The sequence below is a fragment of the Cyanistes caeruleus genome, chromosome 3, assembly GCF_971803275.1.
Source record: "Cyanistes caeruleus chromosome 3, bCyaCae1.hap1.1, whole genome shotgun sequence".
Lineage (NCBI taxonomy): Eukaryota > Metazoa > Chordata > Aves > Passeriformes > Paridae > Cyanistes > Cyanistes caeruleus.
In genome coordinates, this window is record NC_141703.1 from 53,166,619 (window position 1) to 53,190,502 (window position 23,884).

A 23,884-nucleotide genomic window follows, 5' to 3' on the forward strand; every position below is an offset into this window, starting at 1 on the left:
CCGCACTCACAGACATGTTGACTGGTAAAGCCAGCATGCCTAATATCAGGATATAACTCAGGAAAACCTGAAAACTCAATACAGTACTCCTTCACTAACCTGTATAACTCATTTTGAAGCTTGTAGTGCAATAATCTAGGGGACAAAAAAAAGTTAGTGATGATATTTATACAACCAATCACTGATCTTATAGCCATACATGGAGAATGCTTCAAGATCCTTGAAAAGGAAAATTAAAAAAGAAATTTTATAAAAAAATAAAAAAGAAATTTTTAACAACTGTGTACAGCTTCTCCTTTTTATCTTTCTCATGCTCCTTTTTGTCTTTCTCATGTTTTATACAGAAATCTGTCCTACTCCTTTATCTTGTATTTCTGGTTCCTAATCTTAATGTAAAAAGAAAACCTGTTTACATGTGAGGGAGTAGCACTTGTAGCAGTGGAAATTAGAAATCAGAAAATTAGTAGGCATACCTCCATCTTGTTTAAAAATACACCCCAGGGTTTGAGACAAACTAATTGTTACATTAGATTTGGAAACGTGGGTAGGACAGGCTTTATCTGATAGATACCTGTAGCCTATTAATGTAATTATTGCTTGCAGTCAAAACAAAAATAAAACCTAAAAATATAAACTAAAAAAAAAAAGTTAAAGAACAAACCACTGGAAAAAATTCTCTGTCAATACTTACATAGAATATTAACATTTTTATGTATGAAAATGTATTATTAATTTTTCTTTTGTTTTTGTTATTTAATATAGTATTTTGACTAGATTTCATTGGTACAGCTCATCATGTAGATATTTCAAAGCCTGCCTGAGGTAGGTGACATTTCTACAGGTTGCTTTGGAAAGGCATCAGGAAATAGCAGCTGCCATTGCAATTCTTGGAAGAGGGTGAATTATTCCTGAAAGAAAATAGGTAGCCTAGGTATCTTCTTATGTGGTTTTCATCAATGTGGTGTCTGAGCATTTCGTACAAGTAAAAATAACAATAAAGGTTTTTCTTCTTCTTTCTTTCCTGCTGGGAAAAACACAGCAATGGCTCTATGGGACATCTGGCACAACATACAATAAATTGTTAGAGAAGTGTCTATGCACTGAATTTATCAGACACTGTCTTGGTCTCCATGTGGCTGCATCACATTTGTCCCTATGCAGGAAATTTAGCACATAAAAGGCTACTGTAAGTAGGGAAGGAATCATCTGTTCTCTGTGTTATTTCCATGGCACATTCAACTAGAAGTATTTAGCTTAAACTGCAGAATTGAAAACTCAGATTGAAAGTTTTTTCCTGTGATAGATATAAGGCACCATCATCTGAAAATAGATTACCTGGAGAGACAAAAACTTGTCATGACTGGAGGTTTATTAAGGGCAGAGTCAATAAATATCAGTTTTATAAAATGATATTATTAACTGATTGTTAACTGGGATTCTTAACTGATTGGCAGAGTTTATATCATGCCATGGAGTATGAAACAAGGGCATGACATTCTGGAATTCATTCTAACCTTTTAATTTTTGAACTCAAGGGAAGATCTAACAGTGCTTCTTTCATTAGATATTCACCTAGAAATTCAGTATGTGACTACTTCTACAAGTGTCGACCTCACAGGCTTCTAAATTTTCTCCCAACTGCATTTTTTTCCCTTCCTACTAATCGGCCTTCCTTACAATCCACACATTCAAGAGCAGCAACAATCCGGTTGCTCAGAAATAGTACCCCTCAGTGTCCTAGCTCACTAACACATTTAAGCTTCATGGCCAAACCACCTCAAAAGAAGAGGCAGAAAAATTCAAGACTAGTTCTTTCATAAAAATATTTTGGATCTTCTTTTCACCCATGGCATATTAATAAATACTAGAACTGTGTCTTTTTTCTACTCCTCCTTGGATCAACAAAGAACAAAGAAGAACAACTCCTTCCAGTAGAACCTAATACAAGAAAACTATGAAAAAATTGGTGGAAATTTGAGTCAAATAGAAGGTGACTAAATTTAGAGAAGATAGGTGAAGATATGCATTTCTATAACTATATCAAAGAATTTATTTGTTAATCTGTTTCAGATAAGATCTTTATTTCATATGTCCATTGATTCTACTAAAATTCTTTTCAATTAAGATAAGGATGAAGATGGATGAAGACTCATGTGCCCACCAACTTGTATTGAACATTTGACATGTTTAAAGCTACTCCTAGAAATATAAAATGCAACATTTAAAAAAATAATATTTTATCTATATTTATATATATATTATAAAATTCTTAAGAAATGAAAGTAATTACTTGGTTCAAGAATATTAAGAAAATCAAGAGAATAATCTAGACAAGAAAATAGTTTCACATGCTAAGTCATGAAAGCCTTAAATTTTCCTTATGCTAGCATCATCTTTATTATTTATTCAACCTCTTCCTAAACCCTCTTATTCTCATTGTTTTGTTTTGTTTTTTTGTTGTTGTTTTCTTAATATACAGGCCTAGCATCCATTTCTCCTTTCTGTTATTTCTGTAATTTTCACAAGGGCAAATTAAATCTGTTGCATGACAGCATTACGTGACAGTTCAGTAGTTCCACAATTCCTACAAATATTCCAAGTCTATTGCTGTCATAAGTGATGCTCCTGTGTGACTTTCAGAGAAAAAAAGCTTTTTATAGGCAGCTGTGCTAGTTGTCCCATTCTCAGTTCTTCAAGTGAACATAGTCGCAGAATTCTGTTCTGGTATGACAAAACTCCCTGAGAAATCATCTCATTTCCATCATGGATTGTACACCTCCTGATGCTGTGCAATACAAAGCATCTTTTCAATTTCCACATGCCTCTGCTGTGCCTTTAGTCTCAGAACTTGTTTGTTTTCATTTGGACTGAATGGTCTTCAAACCAAGGCATCTAACTTTATTGACAATGGCATATAATCTCCTGATTGGATTATGTTCCCTTCTGTTTTCTTACCAACATCTTTTGTTCTGTATTACTGACATTGCCATTTTAATAAGTATGCTTTTTAAATAAACTAGATTTAGATTTTTTTAAGACAATTTTGGTAGCCCCTGTTTGTATTGCTTTGTAGCGATGTGATTTCCCATATGCTGTTTTAAAATATTTAAAGCTACCTGGCAAATGTAATTGCTCATTTGTCCTTATGCTCATTCTTACTCTCACCAGTGTCATTTGAGGACTCATAAGAAGGTAATTCTTCGTGAAACAGTTCAGCACTAGACAAATGAAGCTCTTTTACCACTCTCCAAATGCTGTTTTTGTTCACTTCCAATCAAAGAACTGAGTGGTGTAAAAGAATTATGAAATTATGGGAAAAAAATACAAGGGATGGCAGCAAACCAAATCATAATCTTGCAGAGTGTCATCCACCCATACTTTTTCTGAAAATCTGGAAAATACTGTTTTCTCTCTCTCTCTGCAAAACTAGTTTATAGATTAAGAGAACTGCTTTTACTTCCCAAGTCCTAAAACAGTTGTTAGTCTTCTTTAATTTATTTATAATTGTGTTCCCCTTCCTCATGCACTTGCCTTCAATATCCCCCTACCAAAAAACCCTGTGGGGATGCAAATTATGGTATATGGCTGCAAGCCTCTTGTCAGTATTCCGTTACCATCAACCCTTATGGATCCAAGTTCTGGAGTTTCTAATAGAGCACCACAGTATAGTGACAGTGTTAGATGTTGAGAAATGCTGTAGAGACACAACAAGCTTTTTTCTTAGATGTGAAACATGACTTAGTGTGGTTTTCATTCATCTGTCATACAGCAGTGACTGAAAATCAGTTACCTATTCTTATCCTTTCTGAATAATCACCATTTTATAAAGTGCAGAGATAATAAAAATATGTAATTGTAATAATAATAGTTATGTGGTAATACAAATACATGAGTCTTGAAATTCCCTGCCACAATCTCCTGAGGTTTTCATCATCCCTAGTGATGCAATCTCGATGATACTGAGCAAAGGGGTATAAGTGATTTGCAGATACCATGCTCCTAACTTCTGCAACTTTCCTTATTTGCCATGAAATGCACGCACCTGTCATCAAGTCCTAAACTTCAGACACCTTCTACAGGGCTATTATTTGCAGTCTGCATGCAGTTGTTTCTTAAAACTTTGTGTTTCTCTTTATCAAGTCTCATAAATTTTCTGTTGCTCCAGGCCTCAATTTTATCCAGTTTTTTCTAGATTGAATCTCTTCAACTTGTGAGGTCAAGCACTCCCCCAATAATATTGTTGCTGTCTTCAAACTTGTTGAGGGTGCAGTCTGTGTCGTCATCCAGTGTGTAAATTAGGTTACTAAACAATTTAGGACCACAAATCAATCAGTGGGACAATCTGCTTGTTACCAGCTTTTGTAAGCTTTTCTTTTGGTGTGAATGAGAAATAATTTGTCTGTTAAGTATGTTGGATATTCTCTTTTGTTTGAATTTTATAAAATTGATTTTTATTTTATTTTATTTTATTTTATTTTATTTTATTTTATTTTATTTTATTTTATTTTATTTTATTTTATTTATTTTATTTTATTTTATTTTTTATATTGAGGTAAATTGATCCTAGCAATTAATATTCACACTAAAAGTGTTACCTTGACAGACATTTGTGGTGGATGTTCTGGATTCAAGAAATTTGCTCTACAGCACAACTTTGCATGTATAGATAATATAATTTATGTGATTCTTTTCATGTGTAGGTTGTCTTCTGTTACTCTATTTTTCTTTGGTGTTTCTTCCCTGCTCCCTACCATGGTTGTATGTTGTCACCCTGCATGTAACATTAGCACTTCAGTCTACGCTCAGACCTGGAGATTCTGCAGAGACCTGAACACTGTTAATAGATCAGATGGCCTGGAATGTTAATTCTTTGTCCTCAAATCATAGATATTTCCTGAAACTCACTATTTATACTCTCCTATTTTTTTTTTCCCCTTATTATTTTCAGAGTTAGTCAAATGACAAGCAGTCACTGGTGAGTTTGAAGTAGTCTGCAGTGTACTCTTCCCCTACTCAATTAAAATTAATAATTTTTTAGGACAAATATGCTACAAAATACAGATTTTGCCTCACAGATATGCAAGGATCTGTACATTTTAAAATGCATCTCTGATTTTAGCATTTCTTAGAAAAATCTGATTAAAGACATTTTCACATCCGAACTTCGAACTCTTTCAATAATATTGCCCAAATACAGTTGATAGTTTCTGGTGTGGTTCCTCTTTTTGATGGCTTTGCAGAGCTCATGATGAGGAATTTTATAAACTCAAATCTGCTTGTCCTGCCTTTCACATTTCTGTTTAAATACAGACATCTTCACTTGCAGTTTAAAGGGGAAAAAAGGGAATTTTACCATCAGGACTTGTACCATCTTATCTGTTGTAGGTGTTTGCTTCTCTTTAACTACCAAGATAGACAGACTGAAGGGCTTTTCCGGTTGGAAATGGCCTGCAGTATAAGTATGGCCAGATAAATGTCACCTTAGAAATTTAATTAAATGGTCACTAACATTAATATCTTCTTAAATTCCTTCTGTCAGTTGTTATAATTCAATAATCCGGTGTGCACAGACCAAACTCAAGGTGCTGATTTTGGAGTAGATGTTTCTCACTCTGGGTTAGTATTCCAACTGTTAGCAAAATAGAATTGATTGATTTGCAAGGTAAGGCAGTAAGATTACGCTTGCGTGCCATAGGTACAAAAAGCAATAAGATGTCTGAAGAGACAGAACATAATATGAAGAGAAAAAAACTGAAAACAAACTGGGACAGGAAGGGCTGGTATCATAGGGAATGTTAAAACACAAAAATAGTAAAAGAAATGCTGTGCATAATACTATAAGTAACAAATCACCTTGAAAATCTCATGGTTTCATCCTTTCTTGACCACCACTCCTACACCTTATATCCTTTATAGGAACCCTTGACAGTCATGCCAAAACTTTCTTTCTGGCCAACTCTTGGATATTTTCAGTGTATTTCAGCATTGCTGGCACCTTTCCTAAAAGTGAAAACAGTAGCATTTTTATAACAAGACAAAAATAAAAGAGGAAAAAATGTCCTATTCACCCATTTCTCTGTGTGAAGGCTTCTCATTTGTGGTTTTAATGCAATTAATCAAAGACCAAATGCATTTGTATTCACTGAACGGTTCAGGAATACTTCATATTTTCTCAGTGTAGCAGTGTGAAATGGTGCAGGATGCCAATGGTAATAGTTCTGGGAAAGATATCATTCATGCTAGGACAATTCTTATGGGTTTTGTTTTAGATGATGGATTGCACATTCTCAGTCATTTGCAAGCTAAAGGCTTTACATGTGCTGTCTACATTATCAAATTTCTCACTCAGTTTGAAAGCCACAGCATTTTAATTGAAAGGAATGCTAACCCCTTCAGCCCCATCAATATGTCAGGGTTGTTAGACTCTGAGAAATAACCTTCCCATTTCAGAAAAATGGACAAATCCCATACAAATGTTTTTACCTCAGCAACCAATGGGGCTGAAAGGTGAGTTGGAACATATTCAAGTGCAAAATATCAAACAGTGAACCCTGTGCTACTAGAAACTCTTTTAAAATTCACTGACTTGGAAGAGATTGAATATCTGAGGGCTTAGCAATGTCTATCAATGATGTTAGTCTCCCTAGAACTGCCTTAGAAAAGGCTTTCTCCTTTGAGGCTAGCTTCAGTGTACAACAGAGATTACTGGACCCGTTTCAGTAAGAGAGGGGATCAGAGCAAGGGAATTGGACATTTGTACAGCAGAAGCTCTCAGATCAGATTGGTGCTGCTCATCAAATAGTGGCATTTAGTTTAGCTCAGACCTCACACAGTAAAACAAAGCTGAGTAAGAAGTGAATGCTTTAGTGCCTTGCCATTGTGAAATGTCTTAAGATAAGCAGTATGTTGCATTTTAAAGCAAAATAGGTACTCCATTTATATACTGACTTTATCAGTGATTGAAAATATTGCCTTCTCCAGTGGTTGGAAAGCTACTTATAGAAGAGTGACGTATACATAGTTTACAAATGTCTTGGCATAACTGCTGATGTATGGATTTTGTAGGTAATGAATTTAACTTTACAGGCTGCTGCTGATGTTCTGGCTCCCCTCTTCCAAACGCTGTTCTGAGGACCTACATTTTATAAGTTATTTTCACATATGCTTTTAGAGAAGTCAAATGCTTATTTTAGTCAAGATCAGTGCAGACTTCTGAAATGTGGAAGCATTCTTTAAATGGTTTATTTTCCAAATGCATTTATTATTGAGTACTGTGATAGATACACTTAGATTGTCCAGGAAACTCAAACTGGTGAATCTAAATCACTACACAAATAGATTAACATTTCTAGGGTATATTCAAAGTTTGTCATTAAGGCATTTATGAGGATATTTTAATAACTATATGTATATGACATGAATTAGGGAAAATAACTAACAATGAGATTGAAATATATCTGGAAAAGAAATAGTTTTTGGATCTTCCACTAACTAACCAATAGTATTGTACAATCTGAATTTTAATTAAATAAAAAATAATAGAAAGGTCTAAGAACTTTTGACTGCTGTTTCCAGGTGCAACCTGAAATTTTATAAAATTTATAAAAATTCATTTGCTGGTAAAGTTCAGTTCTGAGATTGTTTGGTTGCAAATTGATCTTTCTGGAAAGAAAGACCACATTATGTCTCCAAGTCCAGACACTTATTTGAAGAAGTGGCTGCTTTATACGGTTACTTTATACAATTCAGTAAATATTCAAGACAAACAGTTTAAATCTGTACTGCTTCAGTTAAGTACATTTTACAGGTGTACATTTACAATAATTGTCAGGGGTGGACCCCTGGTGTTAAAATCATTACATTTTACTCCTAAAGGCTCTTTGTTATGTTTTTGTTTTTCCTTTTTCTGTTTTTAATCAGTATTAGTACTAATTAAATTAAATTTATTTCTTCACAGAGACATATTTTCACTGTATTTTTTGTAATTTCTTTTATATTAATGTGAAAACAGAAGTCATCTGGTAGATCCAAAGAGCAAGCAGTTGTAGTTTACTATGAGCACTTTGTTTTGGGTTGTTTTCCCTCTTTACATGAGATATAGGTACCTTTTATAGGCTCTATTGTGGTAGATGTCTGATGAATCTTTTCTTTAATGGCTCTCAAGGGAACAATAAAGTGACTGCTTTCACAGATGCTTCTGACCAAATCCTCTGGTTCTGTGGCTACTTGGTCTTTTAAAAAACTTGTTTTCCTAAGTTTTAAAAAGTCAAGATCCTTCTCAGTATGTCCCTTGTGGAATGATAGTCTAGCTTCCAATACCATAAATCATCAGATCATTGTTCCAGATAGTGAAAAAGTACTGGTGTTAGCTGACTGTATAATAAAGCTAGTTCTAATGGGAATTCATGTTCATCTCATGCTTTTCCAGTTCAGGAGAAGAATATGGAATGAGATCCTGTCATATAAAATTCTAGCTTTCTCTTTGATCTATCAGCACCAGTTTTGACCACACTGCTGCCAAAAAGGCAAATCCTGCTCTTTTCCCTGCCTCCAGATGTCTGTTCTTGCCACCTCTCTTGTGTCAGTGATTGTTCTGTTCTTCTGGGAAAACTAATAATTAGGGGAGGCAGATCTAGCTTTTAGTCAGTTCAAGGAACTGACATGACTGGTGAGTTACGTGATTTAAGTACTGACATAGGATGTGCCCAGCAGAAGAGTAGAAAGTGAGGGCTGCAAAGTGTGAGATTTTGTAAACATTGGTAAAAGTTTATAGATATAAAAAAATTTACCATAAAAAGGTTTGATTGGAATTTGTGAACATTTATTAAACTCTGGAGTTTAACAAATGGCAGCTGCCTAATTCTGTGGGTATAAGCCCTTGTATCTTGCTCTGTTACTTGCACTTTCAGTTTTATTGATATCTCAAGATTTCTATCAGAACAAGTGAATTAGATAGTCAAGTTTGTTTTTCTTTATATGTATATGTTTATATACTGATGCAATTCTTGGTTAATTTGTATATAGGATTTAGCAAAGGAAAACTAAGACTACTTTAGCTCTCAGTGTGCTGAAGCTCAATTTTTTTTCTGGTGAAGCCAACAGAAGGAAGAATGCAAATTCTTTCTACTACTCTTGATGCCTTCGGGTGGTACAGTTTGTTTTCAGAGAAGCCTCGTTGTCATGGGAGACACAGTGGGAAATGTAGTGTTTTCAGCTAAAGACATTCTGTAGCATCTTCTGTTGAACTATGTAACAGTGAGAATATCACTCTATGGACAGAATACTAAATAAATACATTGCTGCTGTTTGTATCAACTGGACTTCTTAATCTCATGGAGTTTTTTTGTTTGTTTGTTTGTTTTTATTTAGTTTTGGGTATGTTTTGTTTTGTTCTGTGTTGTTTCTATTTGTTTTGTTTTGTTTTGTTTTTCTGTTATTGGATACTTAAAGAGTACTAATACCGATTAGTCCAAAATATGTGTGATTTGAGTCACTAGTTACTAGTCTTTATTGAAAAGGGAATTAGAAAATAACAAATTAAAAACTCTCTAAAGTCTCACAGTTGATTCTATAGGACAGTTAAGCTTTAGCTAATTTCTTTTTACTGATATGATCACTTTTATTTGTTGTTTAAGGCATTACCCTGCATAAATATGAAATAATGAGAACAGTTGTGGATTTCTAAATAGCTGTCAGGCTGATTTTCACATCATTAGAAGCTGGGAGAAAGCTTGAGGGATGCTTGCTTATCCCTTGATTTTTCTAAAACCAGCATGAGCTGTTTGTTGTAAATGTTGGTTTGGTGTCTGTTTTCTAAACTAAAGGACTGCCTATTCTTTTTTATATTTTTTTCTCTCTAAAAGAATGGCCAGTCCTGTATAGGGTATGCACACAGAAAATTACACAGTGTTGCTATGCTGGCTTGAAAACTGTACTAGAAAATTTTGGAAGTGAGAAGATTTTCCTCTTTAGTTCTCCATCTTCACAGAGGAACTTAAAGTCTCAGGCAATTAAATATTGAACCTCAGTTCAAATTTTCAAGTAGTTTGTTTTCTGCCATTGAGGCATTTCTCCAATACTCAGTCAAATGTAGGCCTGTGTAGTGGTTAAGATGATGTGGTGGAATTTAGTTTTTTCCTCCTGCTTATCCAGATTCGTATATAAATAAATAAGTAAGATACGTATATAAAAGAGAGGGAACATAGGATAAATTGCTGTGATGACCCATTCAAATAAAAGCTGTGTAGAGAAAAAAAGGATTTTCATTAACACTTAAATTAGAACGATTAGAACTTTTTTGGCAAGTAAAAACAATTAGTTAATGGATACATATAATAAATTGAAGAACTTTGTGGAATACTCCTGCAGTAAATGCTTTTTTAGTAAAACATACCAGACAAAACTTTTGACATGCAAAAGTTAATTTATACATTTCTCTCCCTGTATTTAACTTCTTACATGGTTTTCAAAGTTTCTTTTAAGCTTCATAAAATTATTTTCTTTTGTCACTAAACTGCCCATTTGTACTTGAAGTTGAGGGCTTTTAAACTTATTTTATTTTCCTAAATTCAGAATTTAAAATATTCTGTGTAATTAAATACTGGAATTGTATCATAGCACTAACTGCTGTCTACTTTTGCAAAATTGGACAGAAGTAATTATCATAGCAAGATGGATTCTAAAATCATTGATATGATTATATCTTCTTAGAATAATATTGAACTTTATGAATATAATGTAAGGGCTGGATTTCAGAGTTTAAAACTTCAAATATGTTGCTATGTTATCAGCCGGTTATGAGAGGATTCTGTATAAACATTGGGGAATACTACATTTGCAATAGGACACTGAATGTCAATGCAATATAAAATTTGTACAACTGGTGATTTTTAGAGTTAATATAAGAGACTAATGAAGTGAATTATTTTTGTCAACAGTTTGAGACTAATGAAGAGTCTCATCTTGGCTGCTTAAAGTGAAACTGAGTTACTGAACTGTATCTTCCTGGTTAGTCCTGGTTCTGTATGAGTGTTCTAGACAAAGCTAGGGAAAGGAAGATTTATACATTGTTTCTCTATATTTTCATGTCAGCTCTGATAGAAGTGAATGATGTAATCGATCTCTAATCTTCACATCCTAAGTAATCCTTAGATGGTGGGGGTCTTGAAAGACTCTTTCCTCTTCTCTAAGCAGTATCTCACAACAGGAGTGACTTCACAATAATCCTTAATTAAAGAATAAAAATTGTTTCTTATTTTAGCATAATATTGCTACTTGTTAAACATCATCCACTTCAAATGTAAAAGTGTTAAGTGAAATTAAAAAAGGAGAAGCAGCTGTAAAATTTTGATTCAGCCCTAGAAGTAACACATGTGACTGATCCAACTATGTAATGGTAAATTCTCTTTGGGCATCAAAGGAATGATTATGTTCAGGCTGACTTAGACATCTTTTCCATTTTCTTGGTTTCCCAAGCAAGACAAAATTTAAAAGTCAGAAGAGGTGGATTTTGTTCCTCGAGAATATGGTTTCAGTGAAATGATTGTAAAAGCATGGGTAAAAGGAAACATCATATTTAATACAATCCTGTAACAGAACTTTCCTTCAGATAAACTGTGAGTATACGTATGGAAGTAAATTTTGATCAATACCTATAGTTATGATTGTGTATGTTTTCATAGAAAATCCCAGAAACCACAAGTATCCAACATTCCCTTCAAAAAAACAAACTAGACAAACTAAAATCAAATCTACATTTGCATTGTAATTTTGCTTGCAAAAATCAAACTTTAAAAACTTGGACTGAAATATACATGAAAGATATTGACTATAGACAAAGAAACTTATGAAGAACACTGAATTAAAAATACTTCCATTGATGAGTTAAAATACCATTTTGAAAAAAAAAAAAAAGAGATTAGAGAAAAATCTGTTTTCCATCTCTGTATAATTTAACCTGACAAAACTGACTTTTCTCTAGGCTCATATGTATTACATCATATTGATAAGGATACCTGTTGGCATTCTAAATATCTTATTAAGAAAATAGTTCCATACAAAATGGAAGGAGAATCAAATCAGCCAACCATCTGACAATATGGCAAATATCTTTGAACAACGATGATAAGAGCCTTGCTGAACTTTTTGACAGCAAAATTATAGATGCCTATGCTGGGCTCCATCTATAGGAAAAGTAGTGGCACTTCCAGAGGGTAGATCAATATAATAGAGATTGGAATGCTGAGTTACAGACTGTGTTTTTACCTTTGCCAGTTATGTAGCATTTGACTGTGGGGAGTTGGGTACCCTTAAATTATGGTAGGATATTCAGCAAAAATACATAAATTTCATTTTGGATTTAGGTTTGGTAGTTGTGGGTTAGTTTTGTGATTTTTTTTTTTGTTTCCTTGGGTTTTTTTTTGGTTTAGTTGGTTTTTTTGTTTAGTTGTTTTTAGGGGTTTTTGGGGTTTTTTTGTTTGCTTGTTTGGTTTTTTGGGTTTTTTTTGGATGATGCATGATTTTTTTTTTTTTTAATTATTCCAGGAAGGTGTCTAGCTTAGGACGCCATCCAAATTCTGGTGGACTTCAGAGACTCTGGCTTAGACCTAAGATGTCTACTCTACATATCTGTTAATCTATTCTGTTTTCTTTCCAACAGTCCCTGTTGAAACATTTTAAAATGAGTTTTTGTGCCTTTCAAAGGGTTTGTTCACTGCACTGCTAGACATCTTTTAAAAATGAAATTCATTTGGTGCTGTGCTACCTAAAACCCTAACCCAGCCAGTAGTAAATACAGACTATTGAACATATGCTTTCTTGGCTAGCAGTCAGACTTCTTTAACAGAGATTCTTTTATGCATACCCTTCCTTTTGAGCTAATGGAATAGTGACAACACGTTTTCTAAAGAAAACCTGTGTATGAGAAAATTGCTTAGACATGCATAATCTTTTTTCAAGAAGCTGTCAAGGATTTGTATTGATGCTTGATGGTATGTTATTAACATGCTTACAAAAATAATTTAAAGGCAGTAGAGCAGAGCTGTTTATACTATTTGTGGTAATATTACCATTACTAATTACATTATATTGTAATACTCACTGATATAAATCAACTGCTGGCAATGAAAGGATTAATGTGGGACGGTATAACAAGCCAAGATTTTAGACCTTTGAGTTCAGTTTGGCATTATCTTGTTGAAAAATGTTTTTCATCATCTTGTTTAATGTGAGTGAAACGTTTGCTATGCAAATTACTGCAAAGACAGCATTATTTTATTTACTTCTGTTTTCAGTTTAGGCCTGGCTTTTGTAGAATTAAAGAGTTTGAAGATTATATCTTTTGTTTAAAATTGTAAGACGTTTATGAAGAAGCACAAAAGGGAAAGGGTCATTTATTTTTTTCTCCATATGGAGGTAATGGATGACAGATAAGACAGTTTAGGGTATGAATCAGCCTTTAACTCATTAATCAAGCAAATCTGTTAATTATATTATTATATATGTAATGGGTTAAAACTCAAGAAAACCAGTACTAACATCAATATAAGAACTGGGATAAAATCTGTGGTATTCAGAAAATTAAGATTTTTTATAGAAATGAGGTATATGAAGAAATGAAGAGAAATGTCTGTAAAAATATAGGTTCTTCATGAAAACTTGACAAAGTTTATTTTTTGAGCTTGTGAGAGGGAAAATTACTAACAGGGGGATCAGTCAGTCTTATCCTAGACATTGTAATCTGTGTAGCTTCTGAAGTTTCTTCCAAGTATTGCTTTGTTTCTTTGATGTCCTGGTGGTCTTCATTAGGACTACTTTATCACTATTCTTTATAGTGAGAAAAATAAACTGATCATGTTAATCTCCTGATTTCCTTCTGACTATTGTCAGAAGTTTACATTTCTTTTGAATGGCAGCAGTAATTAACTGTATTCTTCCTTAGTGAGAGAGCTGCTTCTCCCTTGTTCATAAAAGAGAATTGGTGTGCTACCTGTACAAATCTTTACCAGGAAGTCTCAATGTATGTGTTTATACCCAGCAAGGATTTGAGCTTGTTGACTTCATAGGATTGGAATCAAAGCATTACATTGCGGGAAAAAAAATGAGAATACTGAATCATAGTGCCAATTTCAAAGCTGAATCACATCCACTTTTGGGATTTTAGTAGAATGCATCTTTTCTTGACTAAGAGTCTTTCCACCATACTAGAGTCCTTTACTGAGATGTAGAGAATTGTCCTTTGCATCAGAATACACTGCCTCTGAGAGAAAATGAGGAAGAGCAATTTCTGCTTTTGTATTAAATTTTTTTTTTGGTTAGTTGTTTTTTTCTGTTTTTGTTTTTAGCATACTGTCACTTAGAACTTAGAAATCTTTGGAGAATACAAAAAGTGTGCGCTTTTTTTTTTTTTTTTTTTTCTTCTGTTTTTTTGTTTTTTCCCATCACATATTGTTTGCTAACTTAATGCTGCAGGTCCTGAACCAATCTGTCCCCTGAATGTTCCTGGGGGTGTGTTCATACAACTGACCTTTTTGCAGGTTCACCTGAAGAAAGTTTCACAGACTTGAGAGGTTATAAATAGGCCCTTATCATCCACTTTTTCCACAATGTATCCACAGAACAGATGCAGTGCAATGAAGAACACTGCAAAGAGCCAATCATTGTTGGTCAGGTAGTGGTTTGGATCTTAGATCTTTTTGACCTTAGAGTTACCCGTAAATACTTTACTTGTGTTTTTTCATTGATAAATCACATCTACATTGAGCTAAATTTAAACCACCAATTTATTTCATGTAGGGGTAATCCACATAAGCCTAAATAGTGGTCATCTCTTTCTCAGGAACCACACATTATTCTTTGTCTTATTTATCCTATCTTTCCTTTGCCTTTGAGATGAGGGTGGAAGATTTCACCGATGATAATTTAGGGAACACTGGAGAAGCAAACCACAATAATTTGATATTTGTAGGATGATAATATAATCTTCTATGGCTGAAACCAGTTATAAACTCTCATCATTAACAGTCGGTCCAGAGCCATTTCAACCATAAAGATTTGCAGTGTACTACAAATACCAAGAGGTATTTAGTTAATAATTGGATTATGTTGCCCTTATGCGTGGATTGAATCTAGATGTCTGTGTTCAAAATAAAAGAAGACTTCTGCAGGAATTATATATTCAGTATCTTACATGTGATAAAGTTTTACATCTGTCAAGTGGTCTCACATCAGGAGATCAGCGTTAATTAGACATTACATAGACAATAAGCAGAAGAGAGCAATGAATTGACTGTAAAATATGAAAGGTGAACTTGATCTTATGTTTGCACTGTCTTTGCAGTGTTAATTCCTCCTTACATCTCATTTTATCCATTACTAGTGAAGTAACAGAGAACTGAACGATGGAACCTGGGATAAAAGCCAGGGTTATAAGTCTGTGAGGCAACAGTGATTAAGAGATGTGATTCTTATCAGTAAAATTTTTGATAGTGTAATGTACTGCAAATACAGAAATGTGTTGTGGAGTACACATGCTTTGGGAATCAAAATTATGAAATCTCTTTCTGCTTTCTTCTGATGAGGTAGAATTTTTCTCTCACCTCCAAAACATTGGTGTTGCTAGATTTTCTGTGTTTTGTATTTATTGCTAACACTAATAGTATAGGTAGTTTCTAGACTGGGTTTAAAAGGAAAAAGGGAAAAAGGCAGTGAAAAATGTACTTCAATTTTTTATCTGACAAAAATGTTCATTTGTCTTTCTAAAAACATACTTAATTGCTCACACAGGAAAATAATTGCACATCTTGTGAACCTTTTAGTTCTAACAGTGGCATATTCTTACTTTAATTATTCTTCATTCATTTAAAAAAAAAAATAGTTTTCCTTTTAAAGTTTTACTTCATCCTTTAGGAAGTGACTGTTCCTGTGTAGACTTTTTTGCTAGTTTCATTTTTCAAAATATGCAAATTTTCTTATCTTTCTAAATTATGTAGTTTCTGCTTTTTCTTTCTGTTTTTTTTTTTCCTCTTCCATGAGGAGCAACCATCACCAGGTATTGTTTATTTAATATTTTTCTGTGTGTTTTCAAGTACTGTAAGTTACAGCATTTAAACATAAAGATGAGCTGTAAGCAAAAGAATATGGAAGTAAATTTAAACCTGACCAGCTGGCAAAGAAGAGAACCCAGTGAGTTAATCTGGTGCTGATTCCTCAGCAAAGTGTTTACTGTGGATGTGGAGGTACTTTATGTGTGTATATTATTGAGTCAAAGTGCAAATCACTTCATCATCCTTATTTCTCCTTCTTTTTGTCATCTGCTGTGTCTTTTATTTCTTCAATATAATTATAAGATCAGAAGTTCATTATGCTTAAATTTCTCATAAAGGAAGGCAATATTTCAGAATCTTCACAGATATTACAGCATCCTCACAGGAAGATGTAATTCTATGTAAGAATCCATACAGAACTGTATCATTCCTAGACTGTATGCTGGTGCACTACAGTCACTTTCAGGCTCTCTAAATGAACAATTAAACACCATGGTGTCATGACAGTTTTCCCATCTATATACACATTACTGTGCTGTTGAAGATTTAAAAAAAACAACAAAGGAGATTATCCTTGCTAAGACCTATTAATGATCAGCCATAAATGAGTGTCATAATTTTTTCTTAGGACAGTGTTAGTACCACATCATTTGACAGGTTATAGTGTATCTTTTATTTTTATTTTTATGCAGGAGCCTCATGTTCTATATCAGTGGGAGAAAACTGAGGGGTGGGGTATCAATGCTGCAGTATTAAAGCCATAACAGCAGTAAATTCCTTTGAATACAGAATTTTTTGCTAGATTTTGTTGCAAAATGAAGTCTACAAAATTAAGTGGTTTATTACTTGAGGCATACAAGTAATGATTTAATTTTATTCCTCTTAGGCATATCAGACATATGTTGCAGGTTGTGTGAGCCTCAATAGGAGAAAAAGGCATTGAACCGTAGTCTCTTAACTCCTGTTTTGCTGGGAGTGAGACACAGGACTGCTCAGTCCCTTATGGCTTCTTCTATTATTTTCAGTGAAGTTTGTCTGATTATAAAGTTCATGTGTGTGTATTTCAGTTGTGTAATTCTGACAGCTTGACTTCCACAGGCAGTTGTGTAATTTAGACAGCTTAACTTCCATAGGCACTGTCATAACGTCTGTCAGAGAAAGAGACCAAAATTAAGTATTAGGTGTCCAGGTAATCAAGATTCTTCAGAATCAGGGTTTTACTTGTGAAATTGAGCTAATTTTTGAGGATAACAAAGTGCAGCAGGCTTTCCTCCTGAGGCAAGGTTATGATTTCTAGTGTCTGTATATTTTAATATATGATCCTAGTGGAAAAGGAGAGGAAGAAAGCCTAAGAAGTTTGATTAATGGAAGTAGCTTAGAAAGAGCTAAGTATGAGGACTGATCTCAGAGCTCTTAGGCTGGAAAAAACGTCCCATTAATTTTAGTGGGAGTTTTGACTGCACAAGGACTTTCAAGATCAAGTGCTTTCTTGTTCATTAAAGGATAGAAGGTAATTAGAAATAAAGCACAGAAAAGATTTTATATAGTAGTGCTTTTGTCAGCTGAAAAAAATCCATATTATTGTAGGAGTTTTAGGCTAATCTTTCTCCTTTTCTTGCATAAAATGATGACACAGTAGGTTGTTTTCATTATTCTTAGAGGTCTCTGCTTCTATCTGTTCATTTTATTGGGAAAAAGTGATTGGCAAGTTTTTTCTGTTATCTTCCTTGTTGTTGGATCACAATCTCTTCTTTGATGCTGACTCTGTCATTTCCCTCTTCAATCCAAACTGTTTAGTTCAAGATATTCCCATAACATTTTTGTTTGTAAATGTGGGATGATAAATGAAATAAAAAGCAAGTGTGCATTTTGGTTGAAAGATTTTGCTGATGTCAGCTCATGAAATAGAGAAACAGTTAGGAAGAAAACGATAAAACTGCACTAAGTTTTACTGAAACAAATCTTACATGTTTTATAATACCTTAAGTTATGTTGACTTTTTAACACCTTTTAGGGAAGCCATATATTCTTAAGACCTTGTGAATCCAGCCCTATATTTTAAATGTATGGCAGTCATGAGCCATTGCAGGAATCATGAATTTAGTCTGTCAGCTGATGGGAGTACTTTCTACATTGACCTCAGGGACAAGGGACTCATCTCCTGTTAGAACTCCATTCTTGGTAATACTTAAAAAATAAGATTTATTTTACTCTTTTTTTACAACTACTTTTTTCCTCTCCTCTGTATCAAAACCTTTTTTCCTTCAGCCTCAAGCTGTGATTTATTTGTGTGAAGAGTATGGTCCAAGTTTAATTGTGGTTGGAATTGCCACTGGAAGATTGAGAGCAGGGATTGCTTTCTGTGCAGCTTTCCATAAGGTGCTGGTGCACACAAAGAAGCTGTAAAAAAGGATGGGGATATTGTGAATCTGTTGCTTCTCTGGTTCTCTTTTCTAACCCTGCAATATGTAATGAACTTAACCATTCCTGAAAGCATGGGAAAGTGAGAGAGACATATTTCACTTCTGATGTAGCTGTAGCCTGTTTTCTTTTGTAGAAAAAAGGTGTTGTATTTTATGATGACATGAATTTGTCTTTTGAATCTGCAAATTGTTATGTGAATGAAATTTTATTCCTACTCGTTCCTGTTTTATTTTGATGGTCTACCTAAGCTTTCAACTAGCTAAGGAGATAGGAGAAACATTCATTGTTTGTGATAGAAATTTGTCTTGTAATTCCTTTCCAATTATTTTCAGGAAGCTACTTATTATTAATTTCTGCAAAGGTGACATTTCTGTAAAGGTGACTTTCTAACAAGTAGGGAGGTATTAGGTAATATGAGTATGCTTTCAAGAACTCATCTCTTTATCAAAGTGGATAAAACTGGTCAATATATATTCTAAAAGAGAGCTTGGTGCACAGCGACCTTTAAACCTGTTCAATTCCATTGTCTTTGGGTAAAATGCTCTTCATTTTTACTCATGAAAATAAAGAAAATAATCATAGGTAAAACATCACAGGAGATATAGGCAGATTAGAATGGGGCATTCCTGGTGGCTTTACCTCATTGTTAAACTCCCTGTTGATCTCCATGGATTACTTAAGTGCCTTTTCAGGCAGAGTGTAAGACGGAGTAGCATTTCTGCTTGTGTAAGACCAAATAACATTTCTGGTTGTGTAAAGCACTTTAATTTGGAGGTTTGTGGGTTGGGTTATTTTGTGGGGTTTTTTTCCCAGTTAAAATTTTAGATGACAAAAAGGGACTTCCTGAATTTAGTTGGAAATGTGACTTCAGATATGAGAGGAGAATACTTTTGGTAGATAAAATTCTTAAGATGACTTTCTGCTTTCAAGGGGATTTCTTTGAAAAGCTTTCAGAACTGTGATACAATTCTCCAAGAACACAGAACCTTTTTGAGATATCCAAGGTACCTGTTGGGAGTACTTTGGAAGAGACATGTGTTTTCCATTGCAAGTAAAAGTACTATTTGATGTAAAGTGTTCTGAGGATTTTGCTCACTATAGTGTGGTAAAAGAGTGGATAAACCATTCGGTACACAATACTAATGTTCTTTCTGAATATGGGGCACAGAGTGCTTGTTTGCAATTTGGGCATATTACTCTGCAGAGAATGGATTTGAAATTGTCCGACTTTCTGAAAACATTACTCTTAATGTAATGTTCTCTCTCTGGGAAGCTTTTTTTTTCTCAGATAAAATAGAACAGTGCAAAGGCCTGGTGCTGTGTTGTTTGCCGACTTTCTGACTGTCCTTCAAAATGCATGCGTTGTTTTGGCTTAGATAATTCAGAACTATTGTGGTAGTTTTCTGTTGAGTTAAATAAGAACATCAGTTCCTCTCAGAATAGGCAGATTTGAAGGTTCTGCAAACTTAGTAACCTACTGAACTTTCCCTCCACTGTTCTCTCACAGTCATATACACACAGTCTTTATGACTCTAGTCCTCAGAGACGTGATATTTTGGGGTGTGTGTGTATTATACTCAGGAGGGAACCTGAAGCAGTACATGGTGCTATTTATATTCAGTAGTTAGTAACAGGGCATGAACATCCATTAATGCTCACACATTAAACACAGCTTTAACTGCAGTTTCAAAGATCTGCTGTTTTTGCTTTTTCAAGTCTCAAGGCTGATTAATAATATCTTAATAAAAAGCTTAATAGTGCATTAAACTAAAAAAGGAGAAAAGTTTCTTATTATGAGATAACTTGGTAGATCACTAAACAGAACAATAAAAACCCATCTGAAAACCTGTTGACTGACTACAGCAAAATGTTCAACAATCAGCTTTCAGAAACCACAATGGTGTTTGATGTAGCATTTTAAATGTTTACCACTCATATGTTTGGTAACACTAGACTGGCCTCTGAAGTTTGTGAACCCTCATAAAAAGTTATTTATCTGTCTTCAGTAGAAATTTACTCACATTTTGCTTTCTACAGTACCAATATTGGGCCGTTTGGGGAGGTGGGTGATCTGAAGATCTGTAGAAAGAATGACACATCTTTTTTATTTAAATATTATTGCTTTTTAGGCACTGAATTTTGGAGATATGCCGAAGTACTTGTGGGAGATTTGGGTACCTGACAAACCATGGGTGGTAAGATATCAGATCCACTGCAATAAATAAAATAAGCATTTAATTTTAAGATAGGTATTTTTGGGCCCTGCTGTCACTGAATTCAATGGACCAAACTCCTGAAGGCTCATAAGAAGTGCAGTACTGAAAATGTATGCAAGTGCATTCCCATTCTTTTCAATATTGTCACACTGGTGCAAAGCTGAAGCAATGCCTGTAGTGAACTAGAGCTGTGACGGGGGAAGAGAGAATTTTTCAGCTGAAGTTTATAATAAGGCCGTTTCTCTTATCTTTACTCAGACAAGTGAGTGGTTAGTTGCTGCCTCTCAGAGCAATTAATGGCTCACTGCTGGACCTACTGAACAGTACCCTTCTCCACACATCCTCTTGAAAGTCTTGTTTGACACTTCCTTCTGGACTCGAACCCAGTAAGCCAGGGAAAATAACAACCTCCTTTTGAGCACTATGTGGACTTTTCAGAAAATGAGTCTGGCAGATGCTGTCTGTCCTCCACTATCAGAGTCAAGAATCAGAGAAGAACCAGAGTTCAATGCTTTGATTTCTAAAGCCCTGCATTAAGGAAGAGTCATGGTCTGTTCAGATATGTACTTTTTTTTTTTCCAGAAATGCAGTCTAATCTGTCAGTTTCCACACTGGATTTTTGTGCTAAATAAAGGGCTGTAGAATCTGTCCACTATATGTATTTTTTAGGAGTCTCTTCAAAATTAATACCAGAAAAATCCATGTAGAAGATCAGAACTTTCTGGTGATTTAAAGGTTGAAAGCAATAAATGCAATTTAAATGTAGCTGCATCTTATTATATATTTAATTACATTTGTTCAACTATTTAAACAATAAATTTGCAATACAATTTATTTCCTTTGTAATATAGGCTTCATTCCCCAAAAATGAACATTTTTTGGCACTTCCTTTAAGCTACATCAGAAGAAAATTTCCTGGAAACTGGAGTTTCCTGTATGAGATTATAAATTTAAAACTACATTTCTAACTACCTACTTCATGTTTGAATATTTAGCCTAAATAGTAGGACACGTTAGCTTCAGTGTAGTGCTCAGAGATCAGGCAATTGTTTTAATTTTTTTAGTGTAAAATATTCTGAATAAACTTTGAATCCCTATTAGTTTAGTATAAAATTGGTCTAGATTAAAACCCCCTAGATATCTATCCCTCCCCTTTCTAATGATAGAGAATACAGTGATTATAAATTAATTGATTACCACAAGAATTTTGAAGGAAATTTTCAGTAAAACAATGGCATTAGACACAGTTGAAGCCAATTAATTTAAAGTGACCAGAGTAACAAGTGGAATTCACCGTGGAACTAGATGGCCATTTTAGGTCCTTTCCAGTTGAAATATTTTATTCCATTCTATTTATTGCCCAACACTGGAAATTTATGTACCTATAGCTATTTATAAATTCTTTTTTGCAGGAATAGAGAATGGTTGGGGATCACTGAGGTGGGTTCAGGCAATGGAACACCATGTGAGATTAAACATGCACATGTGTTCTTAGCTCAGCTTTGATATATCCCCTTTTGCATTGGTCCTGAGTACAGTGTTTTAGGAGAAGCTGTCAAACCAAACATTTTATTTAATTGTATATTAATTTTAAAATAAAGAGTTGTACTGTATTAATTTATTTAAATCTAAGAGCAATATATATGCAATGCTCCATGTTCAAGTCAATTTTTGATGGAAAAGTATATTATTCTACACATCACACCAGCTTGCAAAAGCTGGTTTCCTAAGAGCTACAGATGTTAGGGAAATGTATTTCAGGAAGGTAGATGTTAATTATCAGAAAGTAAGTACTAAAGTAACTAAACAGGAAGAAAGTTCTAAGCTTGTAAGCTAAGTTCTGGAACATTTTATGTAATTCTCTCAGCCTTTCCCTAAGAATTGTCTTTGTCAGACAATTGTTTTTCAGCTAAGTTCAATACTTCAAGAGATTTTTAAAAACTAATGAAATATTTCTCACTCTTGTTCTAGGTTTTAAAAAATGGAAAAAAGTGTTCTCTTTACTAGCTGATATTGGACATGGAAAACCTTTAGTTTTTTGTTTTGTTTTTGATAGCTGAAAACAATAGCCTGTCTAATCTGTTTAATTAAGGCTTCTTTTCTGTGCCTGTGAATGCTAGGCTTTGAAAAAATCCTCCAAGCTGTTACTTATGTAAAGCACTTTACGTGTTCTAATATGTTTTTCATCATTTTAGTATTGAGAGATGCTCACAATCTGAGAATATCTAAGTAATGTTGATGATCTCTAGAGTGAATGAGGAATGCACATTTTTCAGTGCATTATTGAGTATGAATAAGTTGTCTTTTACTCTTGCTTTTTAAAAAAACAGCCGAATACCTGTGAGTACTTTGCATATCTAAATAGCAATTATGCAGCCTCTTTCAAAAGGATTCTTGGAAAAGCAAATCTCCATTAACATTGTATCTAATAGAATAAAAAAGCCTTAAAACAAGTTTCAGACCTAATGGATTTTCTGTTTCTTGAAGTTCAATTTCAGTCATTTCAGCCTTTAATATTTGTGGTAGATGGTCCTAAATACTAGGTGCTGAAGTGCTTAGATAAGTGTCTCATGTAGGTGATAAGCTGCAGTGCAGACAGCACGATTTTGTGGGGGAACTGGGCTGGGATGGGATGGATGCAGGAGTGGAGACACAGCACCCAGTGATGAATAATCTAAAATGTATTTAGGATGTAGGAGAGATGAGAGCATGTGGATAGCACTTTGTATTTTAATAAGGCTATTCTACAACAGGCACACAGTCACACATGCACAGACACACACTTAAAGCTGCATTTCCTTCAGCCCAATTCAAACCAGCGTGCAGTGCAACAGGACACACACTCCACCTGCACATCCTGGCTGGCCCTAGCTGTCAACTGGACTCTTGTGTGTGTGGTTAAGGCTTAGTCTTTTGTGGGATGCTGGGTGCCCATGGATGTGTTCACTCATGAGGAGTTAGTGTCATAACTGTCTGTGGCTTTATGTATCATACTGTCGATGTAAGCCACTATAAACCAAGCCAGTGAGCCTGCAGCCTCACTTGTCATGTGTGCTCATGCCATGGTCCTTGATATCATCCACATGTAAGGCCAACTAGCAGTTTTCATTGAGGTTATTATCACTCTGTTCTCCCAATCCAAATCTGTTACAATGTGTGAAGTCAGCAACAATTATGTAACAGAGTTCCTCTACTGCAGCT

The 23,884-nt window shown here is 34.4% G+C and overlaps 1 protein-coding gene across 5 annotated transcripts in view; it reads left to right on the forward strand.

The window, feature by feature from the left end:
* The window catches only part of PCDH9 (protocadherin 9), a 665,490-nt gene that overhangs the window by 275,940 nt on the left and 365,666 nt on the right, over positions 1–23,884 (forward strand). For 3 of the 5 annotated variants that reach the window (XM_086881104.1, XM_086881103.1, XM_023931190.2), the window contains one exon: positions 20,597–20,662. The exons of the other annotated variants lie outside the window; for them this stretch is intronic. In XM_086881104.1, the coding sequence (XP_086737230.1) occupies positions 20,597–20,662 (66 nt within the window). The remainder of the gene's footprint in view (positions 1–20,596; positions 20,663–23,884) is intronic. 5 annotated transcript variants of the gene reach the window in all.